Source organism: Mobula birostris, chromosome 9 (genome assembly GCF_030028105.1).
Source record: "Mobula birostris isolate sMobBir1 chromosome 9, sMobBir1.hap1, whole genome shotgun sequence".
In the NCBI taxonomy this organism is placed as follows: Eukaryota; Metazoa; Chordata; class Chondrichthyes; order Myliobatiformes; family Myliobatidae; genus Mobula; species Mobula birostris.
In genome coordinates, this window is record NC_092378.1 from 130,400,100 (window position 1) to 130,415,582 (window position 15,483).

General features: G+C 41.6%; 1 protein-coding gene across 3 annotated transcripts in view; it reads right to left on the reverse strand.

Moving 5' to 3' along the window:
• Positions 1 to 15,483, reverse strand: part of abcc1 (ATP binding cassette subfamily C member 1 (ABCC1 blood group)) — a 112,703-nt gene that overhangs the window by 37,704 nt on the left and 59,516 nt on the right. For all 3 annotated transcript variants that reach the window (XM_072268813.1, XM_072268812.1, XM_072268815.1), the window contains 3 exons: positions 8,380 to 8,526; positions 6,898 to 6,985; positions 4,585 to 4,654 (listed from right to left, as the gene is read on the reverse strand). In XM_072268813.1, coding sequence (XP_072124914.1) covers positions 4,585 to 4,654; positions 6,898 to 6,985; positions 8,380 to 8,526 — 305 coding nt within the window. The remainder of the gene's footprint in view (positions 1 to 4,584; positions 4,655 to 6,897; positions 6,986 to 8,379; positions 8,527 to 15,483) is intronic.

The window sequence follows — 15,483 nt, forward strand, 5'->3', positions numbered from 1 at the left end:
GCAGTCAGATACGTTGTGTTTACCCCAAGAAAGACTACAATCACCATGAAGCCTTGCGCGGGCACCAGTGCACATGTGTGTACGTGCCGATTTTTTTCTACAAATCGGTTTTGGCGATTCTGCTCGGGGTGGGTGGGGGGGGGGGGGGGGGTGTTAATCACGACCGGAATATAGGTGATAAGTGGCTAATACACTCAATTTCGTTTCTAAAAGGGTTTATCTAACGAATTTAATATTAAACACACAGCGCATATTTTCCTTGCATGAATATAGTGATAAGTCAATTATCAAGGGAGGACAGGGGAGCTTCAATAAAGTGTTGAACGAACTTCCAGTAGAAATGGTAGAGGCAGGTTCGATATTATCATTTAAAGAAAAATTGGATAGCTATATGGACAGGAAAGGAATGGAGGGTTATGGGCTTAGTGCAGGTCGGTGGGACTAGGTGAGAGTAGCGTTCGGCACGGACTAGAAGGGCAGAGATGGCCTGTTTCCGTGCTGTAATTGTTATATAGTTATATAAGTCATGTGTAACTCAATAGCATCATAACATTTTAAGCAACGTTTGCATATTAAACACACAGCACATATTTTCCCCATATGAACATATAAAATCATTGCAACACACCAATATCGCTGAATCAGTGGGAGCCCTGGGCTTGTTTTCCTGAAACAAAATGGTCCCATCAAGGGGTGATGGGAGACAGCAATACTCGAAGGGGGTTCCTTATGTCCAGTCTATTCCGCAATTTAGTTTTTGTTGCATTCATTGCAGAGATAGGTTGCAAATGGAAGCAACGTTTTCAGTGCTTTCGTGGCTATCTCAGGATATTTAGCCTTGACTTTGATCCAGAATGCGGCAGAGCTGTTATGTCAAACATACTTTTCAGCCCGCCATCATTTGCAAGCTCAAAGAGTTGATCTCCTTCCCGCGCTGACATGGATGACGCGTGGGTAATGACCTCGCGTGCGTTCAAGTTCAACGGTGGCCATGACAGGGAATGAGGAAAGGTGCAGCTGACTCATATCGCCAAATCATATTGTTTCCTCGCGGCCCGGTAGTACATGCTTTGCGGCCCGATACCGGTCTGCAGGCCGGTGGTTAGGGACCGCTGGATTATATGGCTATTACCACTACGCTGCTGGACAAACCGGGTTGTGCCAAAGCTGACTGCTGAGTTTTCTACATTATAATTGTGGCAAAACATCAAAAATAGTTCAGCCACAAGTGAGGAAGGGCTCAGAACTCGCAAGACTCTCTCTCAAATTTATCAGTCTTTCTTATATGTCATCTGGGAGGAAAGGACTTAAATTGAACAAGAGAAAATTTACTGATAAGGTGAGGTCAAGATTGCTGTGGGGTGTTAACTATTGAGAAGGATACCAGGTTGTTGAATTAGTGTTTGAAATGAGGGAAAGAAAACATAAGTTTAGAAATTTAATTCCTGAGATAAAGACAGTTTCAGTGAAGAAAAAGAAACACAGGAAGATAAACTCTGCAAAGTACAAAACTATAGGAACAGCTATGCAGCTCAGGCCATGCCTTTGCTAAGAAAAAGACTGAGACGGATGACACAGCAGAAATGACACATTGAGTGCATTCAAGAAGGCTTCTTAAAGCAACAAATTGAGGAACCAGCCAGAGCACAGCACTGGCACTGTGTAATGACTTGGGTTTAATGAATAATCTCATAGCAAAGAGAGAATATGGCATAGTCAAATATCAAATTCAGTATTAAGAAGAGAAACAGGTATTAAACAACAACTGTCTCATATTTAATAAAGGCAAGTACAAAGGTACAGAACAAAACTGGCAAAAGTAGACTGGGAGAATAGGTTCACGGGCAAATCAGCAACTGTAGATATTTAAGGAGATCACTCATGAATCTCAAAAATATGTGAGCAAGTATAGGCTATTCAGCCTTTAACTTTACTTCATCATTCAATCATGGATTTTTTCCCCTCTCAGCCTTCTTCCTGTAACTCTCAACCCCCTTACCAATGAGCATCTCATCAATCTCTTCCTTAAATAAAACCAATGGTCTCCATAGCTCTCTGCTGCAAAAAAAAATCCATAGAATTACCACCCTCTGGCTGAAGAAATTCCTCCTCATCTCTCTTTTAAAGAGATGCCCCTCTATTCCGAGGCTGTGCCCTCAGATCCATTGGTCAGGACCGACCATGGATATTGCGCCACAGCTGGCTACGTGACACACAAGCCAGGGCAGTACAACATGGACAGCAAGCTGTTGCCTATACAGCAGGATCCCCTTCTCGATGCAGCTGATGAATCCAAAGGAATTGTAGAGACTGATACAATTTGACACTAGAGTTATCACACAAGTTGCAAGTCAGTGTTGAATTCAACAGAGAATTGCCCTAGGGACTCCAGCTCAAAGTTTTTCCTTGGTTTACTCCTGAAGCCTTCCCCATGAGTAGGTATTGCCTCAAGGCAGCAGAGGTTTGAGATCAGAGACTTCTTTCTCCTAGATGAGCTGCCAACCACGGCTGACGAGGCCTGTCTGCCCAACCTCAAATCCTAGACTCTCCGATTCATGGAAACATCCTCCATATCAACACACACAAAATGCCGGAAGAACTCAGCAGGCCAGGCAGCATCTATGGAAAAGAGTACAGTCGATGCTTCAGGCCAAGACCCTTCCTCCATATGTCCACTTTATCCAGGCCTCTCAGTAAGCGTCAATGAAATCCTCATTCATCCTTCTAAACTTCACTGATTCAGACCGTGATTCAACCATGCTCATACATCAAGCCTTCCGCTCCTAAGATCATCCTTTTGAACCTCACCTAGACCTCTCCACAGCCAAAGTGTACATTTTGCTAGGAAAATTAACTGGGAAACAAACCACACAAGGTGGCAAGGTCAGTGATGTGAATATATTTCATTTTGAATAATTGAGAACATACATTACAAATTACCAAAACTAGTCTCCGTTCTGCGCCTGCCAAACAAAATAGGAATCAGAGTCAGTGTCTATAACTAATCAGGCTGGGCAACATTTCAATAACAATTGATAGAAGCTTTTAATATAATTCAATATTTGCTGAACAATTTGAATGGATCCAGATTTTGAACATTACCGTTAGTAAAATTTCAATAGTGTTAAAATGGTACATCTGTGGATGACTTTCAATCCTCAACTCCCTCTGTCAACTGGAGTCAGTTACTGTACATTGACTCCATTGTGATTTAATGCTGTTTAAGCAGTAATCATTATAAAAAGTTAAAAGAATTGAAAGAACATAATTCAGCGCAAAATCACGGTAATTTGTGCCAAGATCTGTTCATTTACAACACAATCTTAGAACTGTCTTCGTTTTTACTACAAGCTGTTATCTGACAAGAGGACACATTATTTTGTGTTTTGATTCCAAGGTCACATAGCCGTACAGATTATTCTAAGAAGATGAATACATCAGTGTCCATTTAAATAATCTAAATAAAAGTGGATTATTAAAATCAGATTATTGTCCAGCAGAAGGAGGCAACAATTCAAGGTGATAGCACATCACCGCCACCTCAAGGGCACTGAAGAATAAGTAATAAATACAGGTCTTGCCAGCAAAACCCTCATCCCAACAACGTGAATAATGTTAAAAAGCTGATGTTGGAGTTTAGAAATCAGGAAGTTATTACAATTATACAAGGTGCCGATAAGGCCACAGCTGGAAACACCACATACAGTGCTTACTTTCTTTCATTGATCTGCTTAATCAAATAAGGATACTGCATTGGGGGCAATCCAAACATTCACCAGGTTTAATTCCTCAGGCAAAACAGTTGCCCTGTAAAGGAAGGGCTCAACAATGTGGGCCTGCATTCTTTGGGATTAAGAATAAGATCCAAAGGTGGCATAACAGGCAGATGTTGAGAAGTTTTCACTGGTGGGAAAACTGATATCAAAGAGACATCGTATCAAGCTCAGAGGCTAGTCATTTAAAAGTGACAGATTTCTTCTCACAGAGAGTGCACAACCATTAGAGATATGGAGGCTAGCTCATTGGAAATATTAAAAAGATGGTTAATAAATTTGTTAAATTGAGGGATATCTTGAACAGAAAAGGAGTTGAGGTCTGGGGTAGGTCAGCGACAATCTTACTGAACAGTGAAGCAAGCTTGAGAGAACAAATGGACAATTTTTGCTCTAACTTTTTATGCTCCTTCAAGTTTTTAAACATTACAAACTGATTTACAAAAGAATTTAAAAACTCAGACACTAACCAGAAGGCAACTGTGGCTAGGATTAAAACAGAAATGAAAAGCTATTCTTGTTTTTACCAGAGTGCTGCATGAGATTGGACAAATAGGATTACATTTTCTTCACTGTTTGTTCCTCAATCACCCATTTGCAACACCTTCCTTTAACCTTCCTCTCCCTACAGACTATAAAGTCATCTCCAAACTTCATCTCCTCCCCAAACTCCTTTGTATAAAAATTACATTTTAACAATCATTTTGAAGATAAGCAAAATGCAGAAGTGCTGAGGTGGACATCATTCTCAAAACGCTGGCTTAAGTAGCTGGTATTAGCACTTTAAAACACAAGTCTTTTTGTTCCTTACTTGTTAAGACATGGGGAATCCTCTTTAGACCAAGTGAAAGTTCCATTATTCACAATGATACTGTTCAATGCTAATTAAAAGAAAATATAATTAATCTTTCACACAAATAAAATGGCATTCTTCAACATTTGCATTAGCATCTTTTACATTAGTCTAACTTAGCCAGGACATTAAGATATATCAAAAAAATGACCTTCTGTTCGTGAACTGTTGAGGAAAAAAAAACATAAGATCCAATTGACTTAAGAATCAAAATTTATTGCAGCAGGGGAACATTAGTTTATAGGAAATATGCTAACGCCATTTCAAAAGTTGTTGTTTGTTTGAAGATCCTTAGAAAAGGCCAAGAACATAAACACACTAAATATAAAAAGCAAATTCTCACTTTTTAAAATCTTTTGATAAACAGCAAAATTCATCCCCAAGAACTGGTTCTGTTACATTTTGTGTACAGTTTCTGGTCAAAGATTCCTGAATTTATACCCAAATCAGAAATCCAAGATCGGAAAGCACTGCAACAGGAAACAAACAAACAAGCAACACACATCAAAGTTGCTGGTGAACGCAGCAGGCCAGGCAGCATCTCTAGGAAGAGGTACAGTCGACGTTTCAGGCCGAGACCCTTCGTCAGGACTAACTGAAGGAAGAGTGAGTAAGAGATTTGAAAGTGGGAGGGGGAGGGGGAGATCCAAAATGATAGGAGAAGACAGGAGAGGGAGAGATTGGCAAAGGGGATATGAGAGGATCATGGGACAGGAGGTCCAGGGAGAAAGACAAGAGGGGGGGGAAACCCAGAGGATGGGCAAGGGGTATAGTCAGAGGGACAGAGGGAGAAAAGGGAGAGTGAGAGAAAGAATGTGTGTATAAAAATAAATAACGGATGGGGTACGAGGGAGAGGTGGGGCATTAGCGGAAGTTAGAGAAGTCGATGTTCATGCCATCAGGTTGGAGGCTACCCAGACGGAATACAAGGTGTTGTTCCTCCAACCTGAGTGTGGCTTCATCTTTACAGTAGAGGAGGCCATGGATAATAAAAAAGACCTGTCAGAATGGGAATGGGATATGGAATTAAAATGTGTGGCCACTGGGAGATCCTGCTTTCTCTGGCGGACAGAGTGTAGGTGTTCAGCAAAGTGGTATCCCAGTCTGCGTCGGGTCTCACCAATATATAGAAGACCACATCGGGAGCACCGGACGCAGTATATCACCCCAGCCAATTCACAGGTGAAGTGTTGCCTCACCTGGAAGGACTGTCTGGGGCCCTGAATGGTGGTAAGGGAGGAAGTGTAAGGGCATGTGTAGCACTTGTTCTGCTTACAAGGATAAGTGCCAGGAGGGAGATCAGTGGGGAGGGATGGGGGGGACGAATGGACAAGCAGACTGGGAGACCGCTTTGCTGAACACCTACGCTCTGTCTGCCAGAGAAAGCAGGATCTCCCAGTGGCCACACATTTTAATTCCACATCCCATTCCCATTCTAACATGTCCTCCTCTACTGTAAAGATGAAGCCACACTCAGGTTGGTGGAACAACACCTTATATTCCGTCTGGGTAGCCTCCAACCCGATGGCATGAACACCGACTTCTCTAACTTCCGCTAATGCCCCACCTCCCCCTCGTATCCCATCCGTTATTTATTTTTATACACAAATTCTTTCTCTCACTCTCTTTTTTCTCCCTCTGACTATATCCCTTGCCCATCGTCTGGGTTCCCCCCCCCCCCACCCCGGCTTGTCTTTCTCCCCGGACCTCCTGTCCCATGATCCTCTCATATCCCCTTTGCCAATCACCTGTCCAGCTCTTGGCTCCATCCCTCCCCCTCCTGTCTTCTCCTATCATTTTGGATCTCCCCCTCCCCCTCCCACTTTCAAATCTCTTACTAACTCTTCCTTCAGTTAGTCCTGACGAAGGGTCTCGGCCTGAAACGTCGATTGTACCTCTTCCTAGAGATATTGCCTGGCCTGCTGCATTCACCAGCAACTTTGATGTGTGTTGCTTGAATTTCCAGCAACTGCAGAATTCCTGTTGTTTGCGTTTTTAACAAACACACACACACACACACACACACACACTCACTCACTCACTCACTCTTCAATCACTATCCCTTCCTGCACCACACTGTCCAACTACAAATCCATGCAACTGGATCATTCAGCAGTTAGAATTGTAAAACTAACCCCAAATTGACAAAACAAATATTTGTGTTCTTTTGAAAGAGAAATTATTATTTTTACCAGGATAGTGGAAAGTTCGCATAAAATCTGAAAGATGCTAAGCAGAGATCTATGATTTATACAACATCATCCTACTTACAGCTTAAATTGAAATGTCTGCTCACAGCATTTAGGTCCAGTTCGTCATGAGAAAGGAATGCTTCCAGGCGATCTAAAGAAACTTTTGCCTGAAAACAAAATAGTTAACCAGATTCTGCAAGTAACAAATTGAAACTTTCTCTCTGCCACTCCCCTCCCACCAAAAAGGCAGTTTACTATAACACAACTTAGTTTTAACACAAATGAACAGATTAAGAAGTTGGGAGCTTTACTTTCTCTCATAAAAATTGCTGACAAACTCTTGCTTGAAAAATAGCAGTGAAAAGTTATGAGCACCTTCAACATGCATTTGTCTGGCTAGTTCAATTTAACAATTCAATTTGGAACCAATAGCACTAAAGACCAGATTGTAATTTGGACGTAAAATGATCTGAAATGAGCTGTGTGAACTTCGATTTTCTCAAGGAGTCATATAATTTTATGACAACAAAGAGACCAACCACGTTTCCCAGATATTGGTCCACAGGATTAAGGGGTATGGTATTTCAAGTACACATTCAACACAATTTAATGCAAAGCTTCTAGATCAATTTAAGCAACAACATCCAAACTTCCACTAGTATCTGGACCAAAAACTTCCCCATCCATACAACTGCAACTCATCCAATTATGCCCCAGATAAATATTTCCAACTATGGCAAAGTTCTGAAATTCAGATTTGACAGGATGACAAAGTACTTAGGAAGACAATGCAATACCAGGAAACTATTCCTCTCTGAGCCTTGTGATGCACCAGGCTGCAAACTTGCTGTTTCTTTAGCATTTGTCTATTTTTTTTAAATGAGACCAAGTTGCTAACTCAACCCAGCACAGATGCAAAGTGTGCAAGGAGCTGGCCAGCTTCAAACTCAGGACCATAGAACATAGAAAAGTACAGCACAGTACAAGCCCTTCCGCCCACAATGTTGTGCCGACCCTCAAACCCTGCCTCCCGTATAACCCCCCCACCTTAAATTCCTCCATATACCTGTCTAGTAGTCTCTTAAATTTCACAAGTGTATCTGCCTCCACCACTGACTCAGGCAGTGGATTCCATGCACCAATCACTCTCTGAGTAAAAAAAACCTTCCTCTAATATCCCCCTTAAACTTTCCACCCCTTACCTTAAAGCCATGTCCTCTTGTATTGAGCAGTGGTGCCCTGGGGAAGAGGTGCTGGCTATCCACTATCTATCCCTCTTAATATCTTGTACACCTCTATCATGTCTCCTCTGATCATAATCCATACTCTCTAAACCAGGCAGCATCCTGGTAAATCTCCTCTGTACCCTTTCCAATGCTTCCACATCCTTTCTATATAGAGGCGACCAGAACTGGACAGAGTACTCCAAGTGTGACCTAATAACTCGCCTCGAAGTCCGGTACAGACGCCATTACACCACCGGCCGGCTAAATACTGGGAAAGATGCTCTGAAAATGGACGCTGTACTTGTAAGTGTTTGCATAGAAGGGTTTTAACTTACCTGTACCAAACTGGTAATGACCATGGGTAGCATGTTAAGTGGGAATCTGAGAATGTTAAAGAGTGCCAACGCAACAAAAGCTTTCTGAGCATCCAGCACATTCTTCTCGTCTATAAGCACATATACTGCAAATGTAGATAAAGCAACCTATTCAAAATGGGAAGAGGAAACAAATTGTAGTAAATTTCTTACATGAAATCACAAAACTAAAGAGCTTCATTAACCCTAATCTTTGGCATAACTTAACAGACATCCCACCCTTCAAAAACTCATTTCAGGGAGGTAGCACCATCAATTTGCGGGAGACTTCTGAGAAAGGTAGGATGTCTGCAATAGAGTAGCTCCTAAGCAGCCAGCCAGCTAGTTTAAATAACGTTAGCTATGCCAATGAACGAATGACACCTGTTAAACTCACCTCAACATGTCTTTTACATTTTAACCCACCATGGGCAATAGAAAAGTCACTGTTGCAAACAGTGTAGCGAGAAACACTGTCATTATTTTTGACCCCTATTAGGGAGGAGTATACTTTAGTGTAGTCTGGGGTGACGTACGTTTTATATTTTCTTTGGAACACTCTGCCACTCTGACTTTTTTTGGAACTCTCTCACTCTTGCTCCCGCTCTCTCTCTATCGCACGCTCTCTCGCTCCTGGTCGCTCTCACTCGCTCTCTTGCTCTTGCTCTCTCGCGCTTGCTTTCTCGCTCTCACTCTCTCGCTTGCTCTCGCTCTCTCACGCTTGCTTTCTCACTCTTGCTCTCTTTCCCTCGCGCTTGCTTTCTTGCTCTCACTCTCTCTTGCACTTGCTTTCTTGCTCTTGCACGCGCTCTCTCGCGCGTTCTCTCACACTCGCTCTCAAAAAAAATCAATTTCTGGGACATTGTATATAATTTGCGGGCATCAGAGAGCCACTATTAATTTGCGGGAGACTCCTGGAACTTCCGGGAGAGGTGGGATGTCTGACTTAATGCATCTAATATGATATCTAATATTGTCATGATAATGTCAAATGAATATACTAGAATACTTATAAGTTAGAACACATCTCACTTAGCAGTATATAACATAAATTAAATCTTGGTGTGAGAAATGTACCTATTTTCTGTCACTTCAGAGCAAGAGCTGTAATGCCATTTTACAACAGTATTGTACTTTGACTTAAGCAACTATACAATTATAGTCTGGTCCTTCAGTTTCAGTTCGCTGCTTATTCCCTCCATATTCCTCTTAAGAGGCAGATTCTTAACTGCAATAACCATGGTATTTGAAAGGTTAAATATTTCACGACAGTATGGAACATTTTTGACATATCTAAAATTCCACTGCGGTCCCACTTATGCAACAATTAGTATTTGCAGTTGCAGGGGTTGAATATTTTTGCATATCGAACTCTTTCCACATAATCAACTTAGGGTCAGGATGTCTAAAATGTGCCTTGCAATTTTTCATTGATTTATTGAATTAAATGACCCAACAACAGATGTGGTCGAAAAGTTGCCCTCATTAAAAGCTTAAAACAAATGTTGAACAATTAAATGTTAAACACACAAGAGATTATTTTACAGGTCAGCCCAACTGATATTTCAAAGATGAGCTGATGGACATAAAAGAGCTTGATAAAAACAATATTCAATTTGGAGATTAGCACTGACAATCTGCGTTTTAAAAAATTGCAGACCGAATGAGTGATATCTTGCACAACAAATTTGGGATACCTAAAGCGAGCAATTGTAAGAGGAAATACCGTGGCCTTGTTTATTTTACATGAAGTTCTGTTACATTTAGGACAAGAAGCTGCATTACACCAATGAAAAAGTAATAAAAAAAAAAAATGTGGCAGTATTGATCCAGCAATTAGGTATAAATTTTAATTGAATTTGTGGATCCTCTGACTTGAATACTAGCTTCAAAGATGATAACCATTACAGAATCTTAACGGCTAAAGAAGATAACATTTAAGTTATTGGACCACTTTGAAACCGTACAGTTAATTAATCATTTTATAAACATGCCAGCCCGAGTGCTAGAATGTGCAAGATGTATATGTTAAGCAAGGACAAGTTCAAACTCAAATAATTTATAACACATATGGATACCCTAATTCCATTGGTAAATACTGTAGTTTTCTCTCGCTCTCTAATTAGATACATCAAAATGTCTGGCAGTCATTTAACAATGAAAGAAAGCAAAATCAATCATTAGGGTTGAATCCATCTGATGTGTATAAATTCTGAATAACCCACTGACACAGAAATTTTTTTCTAAAAGCTTATATTGGTTTTTCAGTGAAGTTTTTTTTCCCCAAATCATGGTCCATCTATTCCAAGTGAAAACAACTCTACTGTATAAGCTGCACAGGACAGTGATTTGCAGGACTGGACTGCATCAGTTCTTTATAAGCATAAGGCAACACGCAAGTATTGGAGAAGTCCCCAAGTTTCATCTTTATTCTGCCATCTATTCTCTATCACAAATAAACTCTTAACTTAAAATAGCTCTAGAATTCTTTCCAGTCATAAATTCTTTCCTTAAGACAACACTTTACCCCGAATAATATATTGCAGGCAGTAATGCAACTCCAGTGAACATTCTTTAACCTAATGTAGGCATAAAGTGACTGCAGCTTGTATGCAGGGCTTCCCTTGCTGGAGTTAAAATTTCAAGTAAACAACTGAATGAAAATATTACCCAATTTCGTTCAGATCCTTGTTATACTCTTGCACCCCTCACTCACTGCATATAAAATGCAATTTCAAGCTTCAAGGAATTGGGGCTTGTGTGTGTGTTTTGGTAAGGAATTCCATGGATGAAGGTGATTATTTTGATTATTGTATAAATTACATTTCAATAAATGTTTTGCAAATTCTGTTCTGTAAATGTGCAAAATGTAAATGTATTTATCAAGCATGAAGTGTTATAGGAATCAGACAATTTAACTTACAGTGTACGGGCCATGATAATCAAATAGAAATCTTCCAATGAAAAACAAATTCCAAAGCTTCTTCTACAAATAGTATTGATGGACACATCATTTGCAGCAGTTTCACAGAATTTATATGTATGCAAATAGTATTGATGGACACATCATTTGCTTCAGTTTCACAGAATTTATATGTATGAACCATTACATGATGCACTATTGAGTATTGAAACAAGGCAGTACTCATGCATACAGTTAGAAAAATTAGTAATTTTACATGGACCAGACATTCTAGTGTAAATCTAAGACATGGAAAATGGACTGTGATGATTTAATCAGATACGACTGCTATAGATTGCAATATTGCATCACCACTGCCCTGAAGTTTTATCGCTATTCTCTTTAGCATATTAACTACTCCTTTTAAGTGGAAAAATCCAACAATAAGACCATGGGAAGGTCTTATGGGTAGAAGTGGTCAAATTGCTCATTCTTAATACTAAGTGTGATGCATAATGTTTTATGATATATAATGGTTTAGTGCAGGTTGAAATGAAGGTGGCAGTGGAGAATTATTAAACAAAAAGTTGAAGGCAGTCAGAAAAACCTATTGGTCAGACACACAGAACCACCCATTTACAGCAAGTCACCACAACTTGTACACAAGTTATACATGATTTGTGATGGAACTTTTTAAAGGCAACATATAGGATGCAAAGGGATTTGTATTGAGTATGTTCTACATACATTTTAAGGCAGAATTTTGTGGAGTTCCACAAGTCAATCAGAAAATCAAGACCGAAGGAATCCAAGCAGAAATGGAAGGGCAAATCCAAAATTGCCTCAATAGCAGAAAAGGTCATTTTCAACTGGAGTTTTAGCAATGGACAGCTGCAGGCAGTGGAAATCTGTAGAGCTCAGTGCTAGGCCTGACGAAGGGTCATAGACCTCAAACATTGATTCTGTTTCTCAGTACACATACTCAGCCTGATCTGTAAGTGTTTCCAGCAGCTTAATGTTTCTGTGCTTGGTCCCTCACTTTTCATGGCACATTTTATAATAATGATTTTGATTTAAATGCAGGGCTCATGATACAGTCCCGGAAATACAGCAGCTAATATGTGAACAACAGTTTCCTAAAAGAGCAATGCGATATTAATCAGATTCGAAGATGCGAGTGGAACGGCTGAGGATTTCCGGAGCGAAGGCATTTTACTACTCGGAGTAAAGAGAGGCAAGACTGCGCAGGCTCGTGACATCAGCCAGTAGAGTGGGAAAAGTTTAAAAAGACTGCCATATCCAGCAGGCAGCGGAGTGAAAGGGTAGCAGGGTGAGAGGGCTTTGACTCAATGAGCTTAGGCTGTAATGGGACGAGGCAGGTAGGTTTACCTGTGTTAATTGTAGAAAGGAAGTATGTGTGTGAGGCCGGTGTTCTGTGCTCGGTGTCAGATGTGGGAAGTCCTGGAGTCTCCCAGCCTCCCGGAAGCCCATATCTGCACCCGGTGTGTCAAGCTGCAGCTCCTAAGGGACAGCATTAAGGAACTGGAGTTGCAGCTGGATGACCTTTGTCTGGTCAGGGAGAGCAAGGAGGTGACAGAAAGGACTTATAGGCAGGTGGTCACACCGGGGCCACAGAAGACAGACAAGTGGGTAACAGTCAGGAGAGGGAAGGGGAAGAGTCAGGTACTAGAGAGTACCCCTGTGGCTGTCCCCCTGAACAGTAAGTACTCTTGTTTGAGTGCTGTTTGGGGGGACAGCCCACCTGGGGGAAGCAACAGTGGCTGTGCCTCTGGCTTAGAGCCCGGCCCTGTGGCTCAGAAGGGTAGGGAAAGGAAGAGAAAAGCAGTAGTGATAGGGGACTCTATAGTTAGGAGGTCAGGCAGGCGATTCTGTGGACTCAGGAACGAAACTCAGATGGTAGTTTGCCTCCCAGGTGCCAGGGTCCGGGATGTTTCAGATCGCGTCCAAGATATCCTGCAGTGGGAGGGAGAACAGCCAGAGGTCTTGGTACATATCGGTACCAATGACATAGCTAGGAAAAGGGAGCCGGTCCTGAAAACAGACGACAGGGAGTTAGGAAAGAAGTTGAGAAGCAGGACCACCAAGGTAGTAATCTCGGGATTACTGCTTGTGCCACGTGAGATGGAGGATAAATGCGTGGCTGAGGGATTGAAGCAGGGGGCAAGGATTCAGATTTCTGGATCATTGGGACCTCTTTTGGGGCAGGTGTGACCTGTACAAAAAGGACGGGTTGCACTTGAATCCTGGGGGGGGGGGGGGGGTGGGTGTCAATATCCTGGCAGAGAGATTTGCTAAGGCTACTAGGGAGAGTTTAAACTAGCGTTGTTGGGAGGTGGGAACCGAAGAGACTGGGGAAGAGGCAGTTGGCTCACGAATAGAGAAAGCTTAGAGACAGTGTGTGAGGGAGGATAGGCAGGTGATAGACAAGGGATGCGCATAGACCAACGGTTTGAGATGTGTCTATTTTAATGCAAGGAGTATTGTGAACAAAGCAGATGAGCTCAGAGCGTGGATCAGTACTTGGAGCTGTGATGTGGTGGCCATTACAGGGACTTGGCTGGCTCAGGGACAGGAATGGTTACTTCAAGTACCGGGTTTTAGATGTTTCAGAAAGGACAGGGAAGGAGGCAAAAAAGATGGGGGCGTGTCACAACTGCAGAAAAGGTGGACATTATGGAGGGATTGTCTACTGAGTCTCTGTGGGTGGAGGTTAGGAACAGGAAGGGGTCAATAACTCTACTGGGTGTTTTTTTGTGTTTTTTTTTTAAAAACAGGCTGTCCAATAGTAACAGGGATATCGAGGAGCAGATAGGGAAACAGATCCTGGAAAGGTGTAATAATAAGAGTCGTCGTGGTGGGAGATTTTAATTTCCCAAATGTCGATTGACATCTCCCTAGAGGAAGAGGTTTAGGTGGGGTGGAGTTTGTTACGTTTGTTCAGGAAGGTTTCTTGACACAATATGTAGATAAGCCTACAAGAGGAAAGACTGTACTTGATTTGGTATTGGAAATGAAGCTGGTCAGATGTCAGATCTCTCAGTGGGAGAGCATTTTGGGGATAGTGATCATAATTCTACCTCCTTTACAATAGCATTGGAGAGAGATAGAAACAGACAAGTTAGAAAAGCGTTTAATTGGAGTAAAGGGAATTATGAAGCCATCAGCAAGGGACTTGGAAGCTGAAATTGGGAACAGATATTCTCAGGGAAAAGTACGGAAGAAATGTGGCAAATGTTCAGGGGATATTTGTGTGGAGTTCTGCATAGGTACGTTCCAATGAGACAGGGAAGTTATAGTAGGGTACAGGAACCATGGTGTACAAAGGCTGTAATAAATCTAGTCAAGAAGAAAAGAAAAGCTTACAAAAGGTTCAGAGAACTAGGTAATGTTAGAGATCTAGAAGATTATAAGGCTAACAGGAAGGAGCTTAAGGAGGAAATTAGGAGAGCCAGAAGAGGCCATGAAAAGGCCTTGGCGGGCAGGATTAAGGAAAACACCAAGGCATTCTGCAAGTATGTGAAGAGCAAGAGGATAAGACGTGAAAGAATAGGACCTATCAAGTGTGACAGTGGGAAAGTGTGTATAGAACCAGAGGAAACGGCAGAGGTACTTAATGAATACTTTACTTCAGTATTCACTATGGAAAAGGCTTATGGTGATCGCAGTGATGACTTGCAACAAACTGAAAAGCTTGAACATTACGATATAAGAAAGAGGATGTGCTGGAGCTTTTGGAAAGTATCAAGTTGGATAAATTGCCAGGATCAGATGAGATGTACCCCAAGCTACTGTGGGAGGTGAGGGAGGAGACTGCTGAGCCTCTGGCGATGATCTTTGCATTATCAATGGGGACGGGAGAGGTTCTGGAGGATTGGAGGGTTGCGGATGTTGTCCCCTTATTCAAGAAAGGGAGTAGAGATAGCCCAGGAAATTATAGACCAATGAGTCTTACTTCAGTGGTTGATAAGTTAACGGAGAAGATCCTGAGAGGCAGGATTTATGAACATCTAGAGACGTATATTATGATTAGGAATAGTCAGCATGGTTTTGTCAAGGGAAGATCGCACCTTACGAGCCTGATTGAATTTTTTGAGGATGTGACTAAACACATTGATGAAGAAAGAGCAGTAGATGTAGTGTATATGGATTTCAGCAAGGCATTT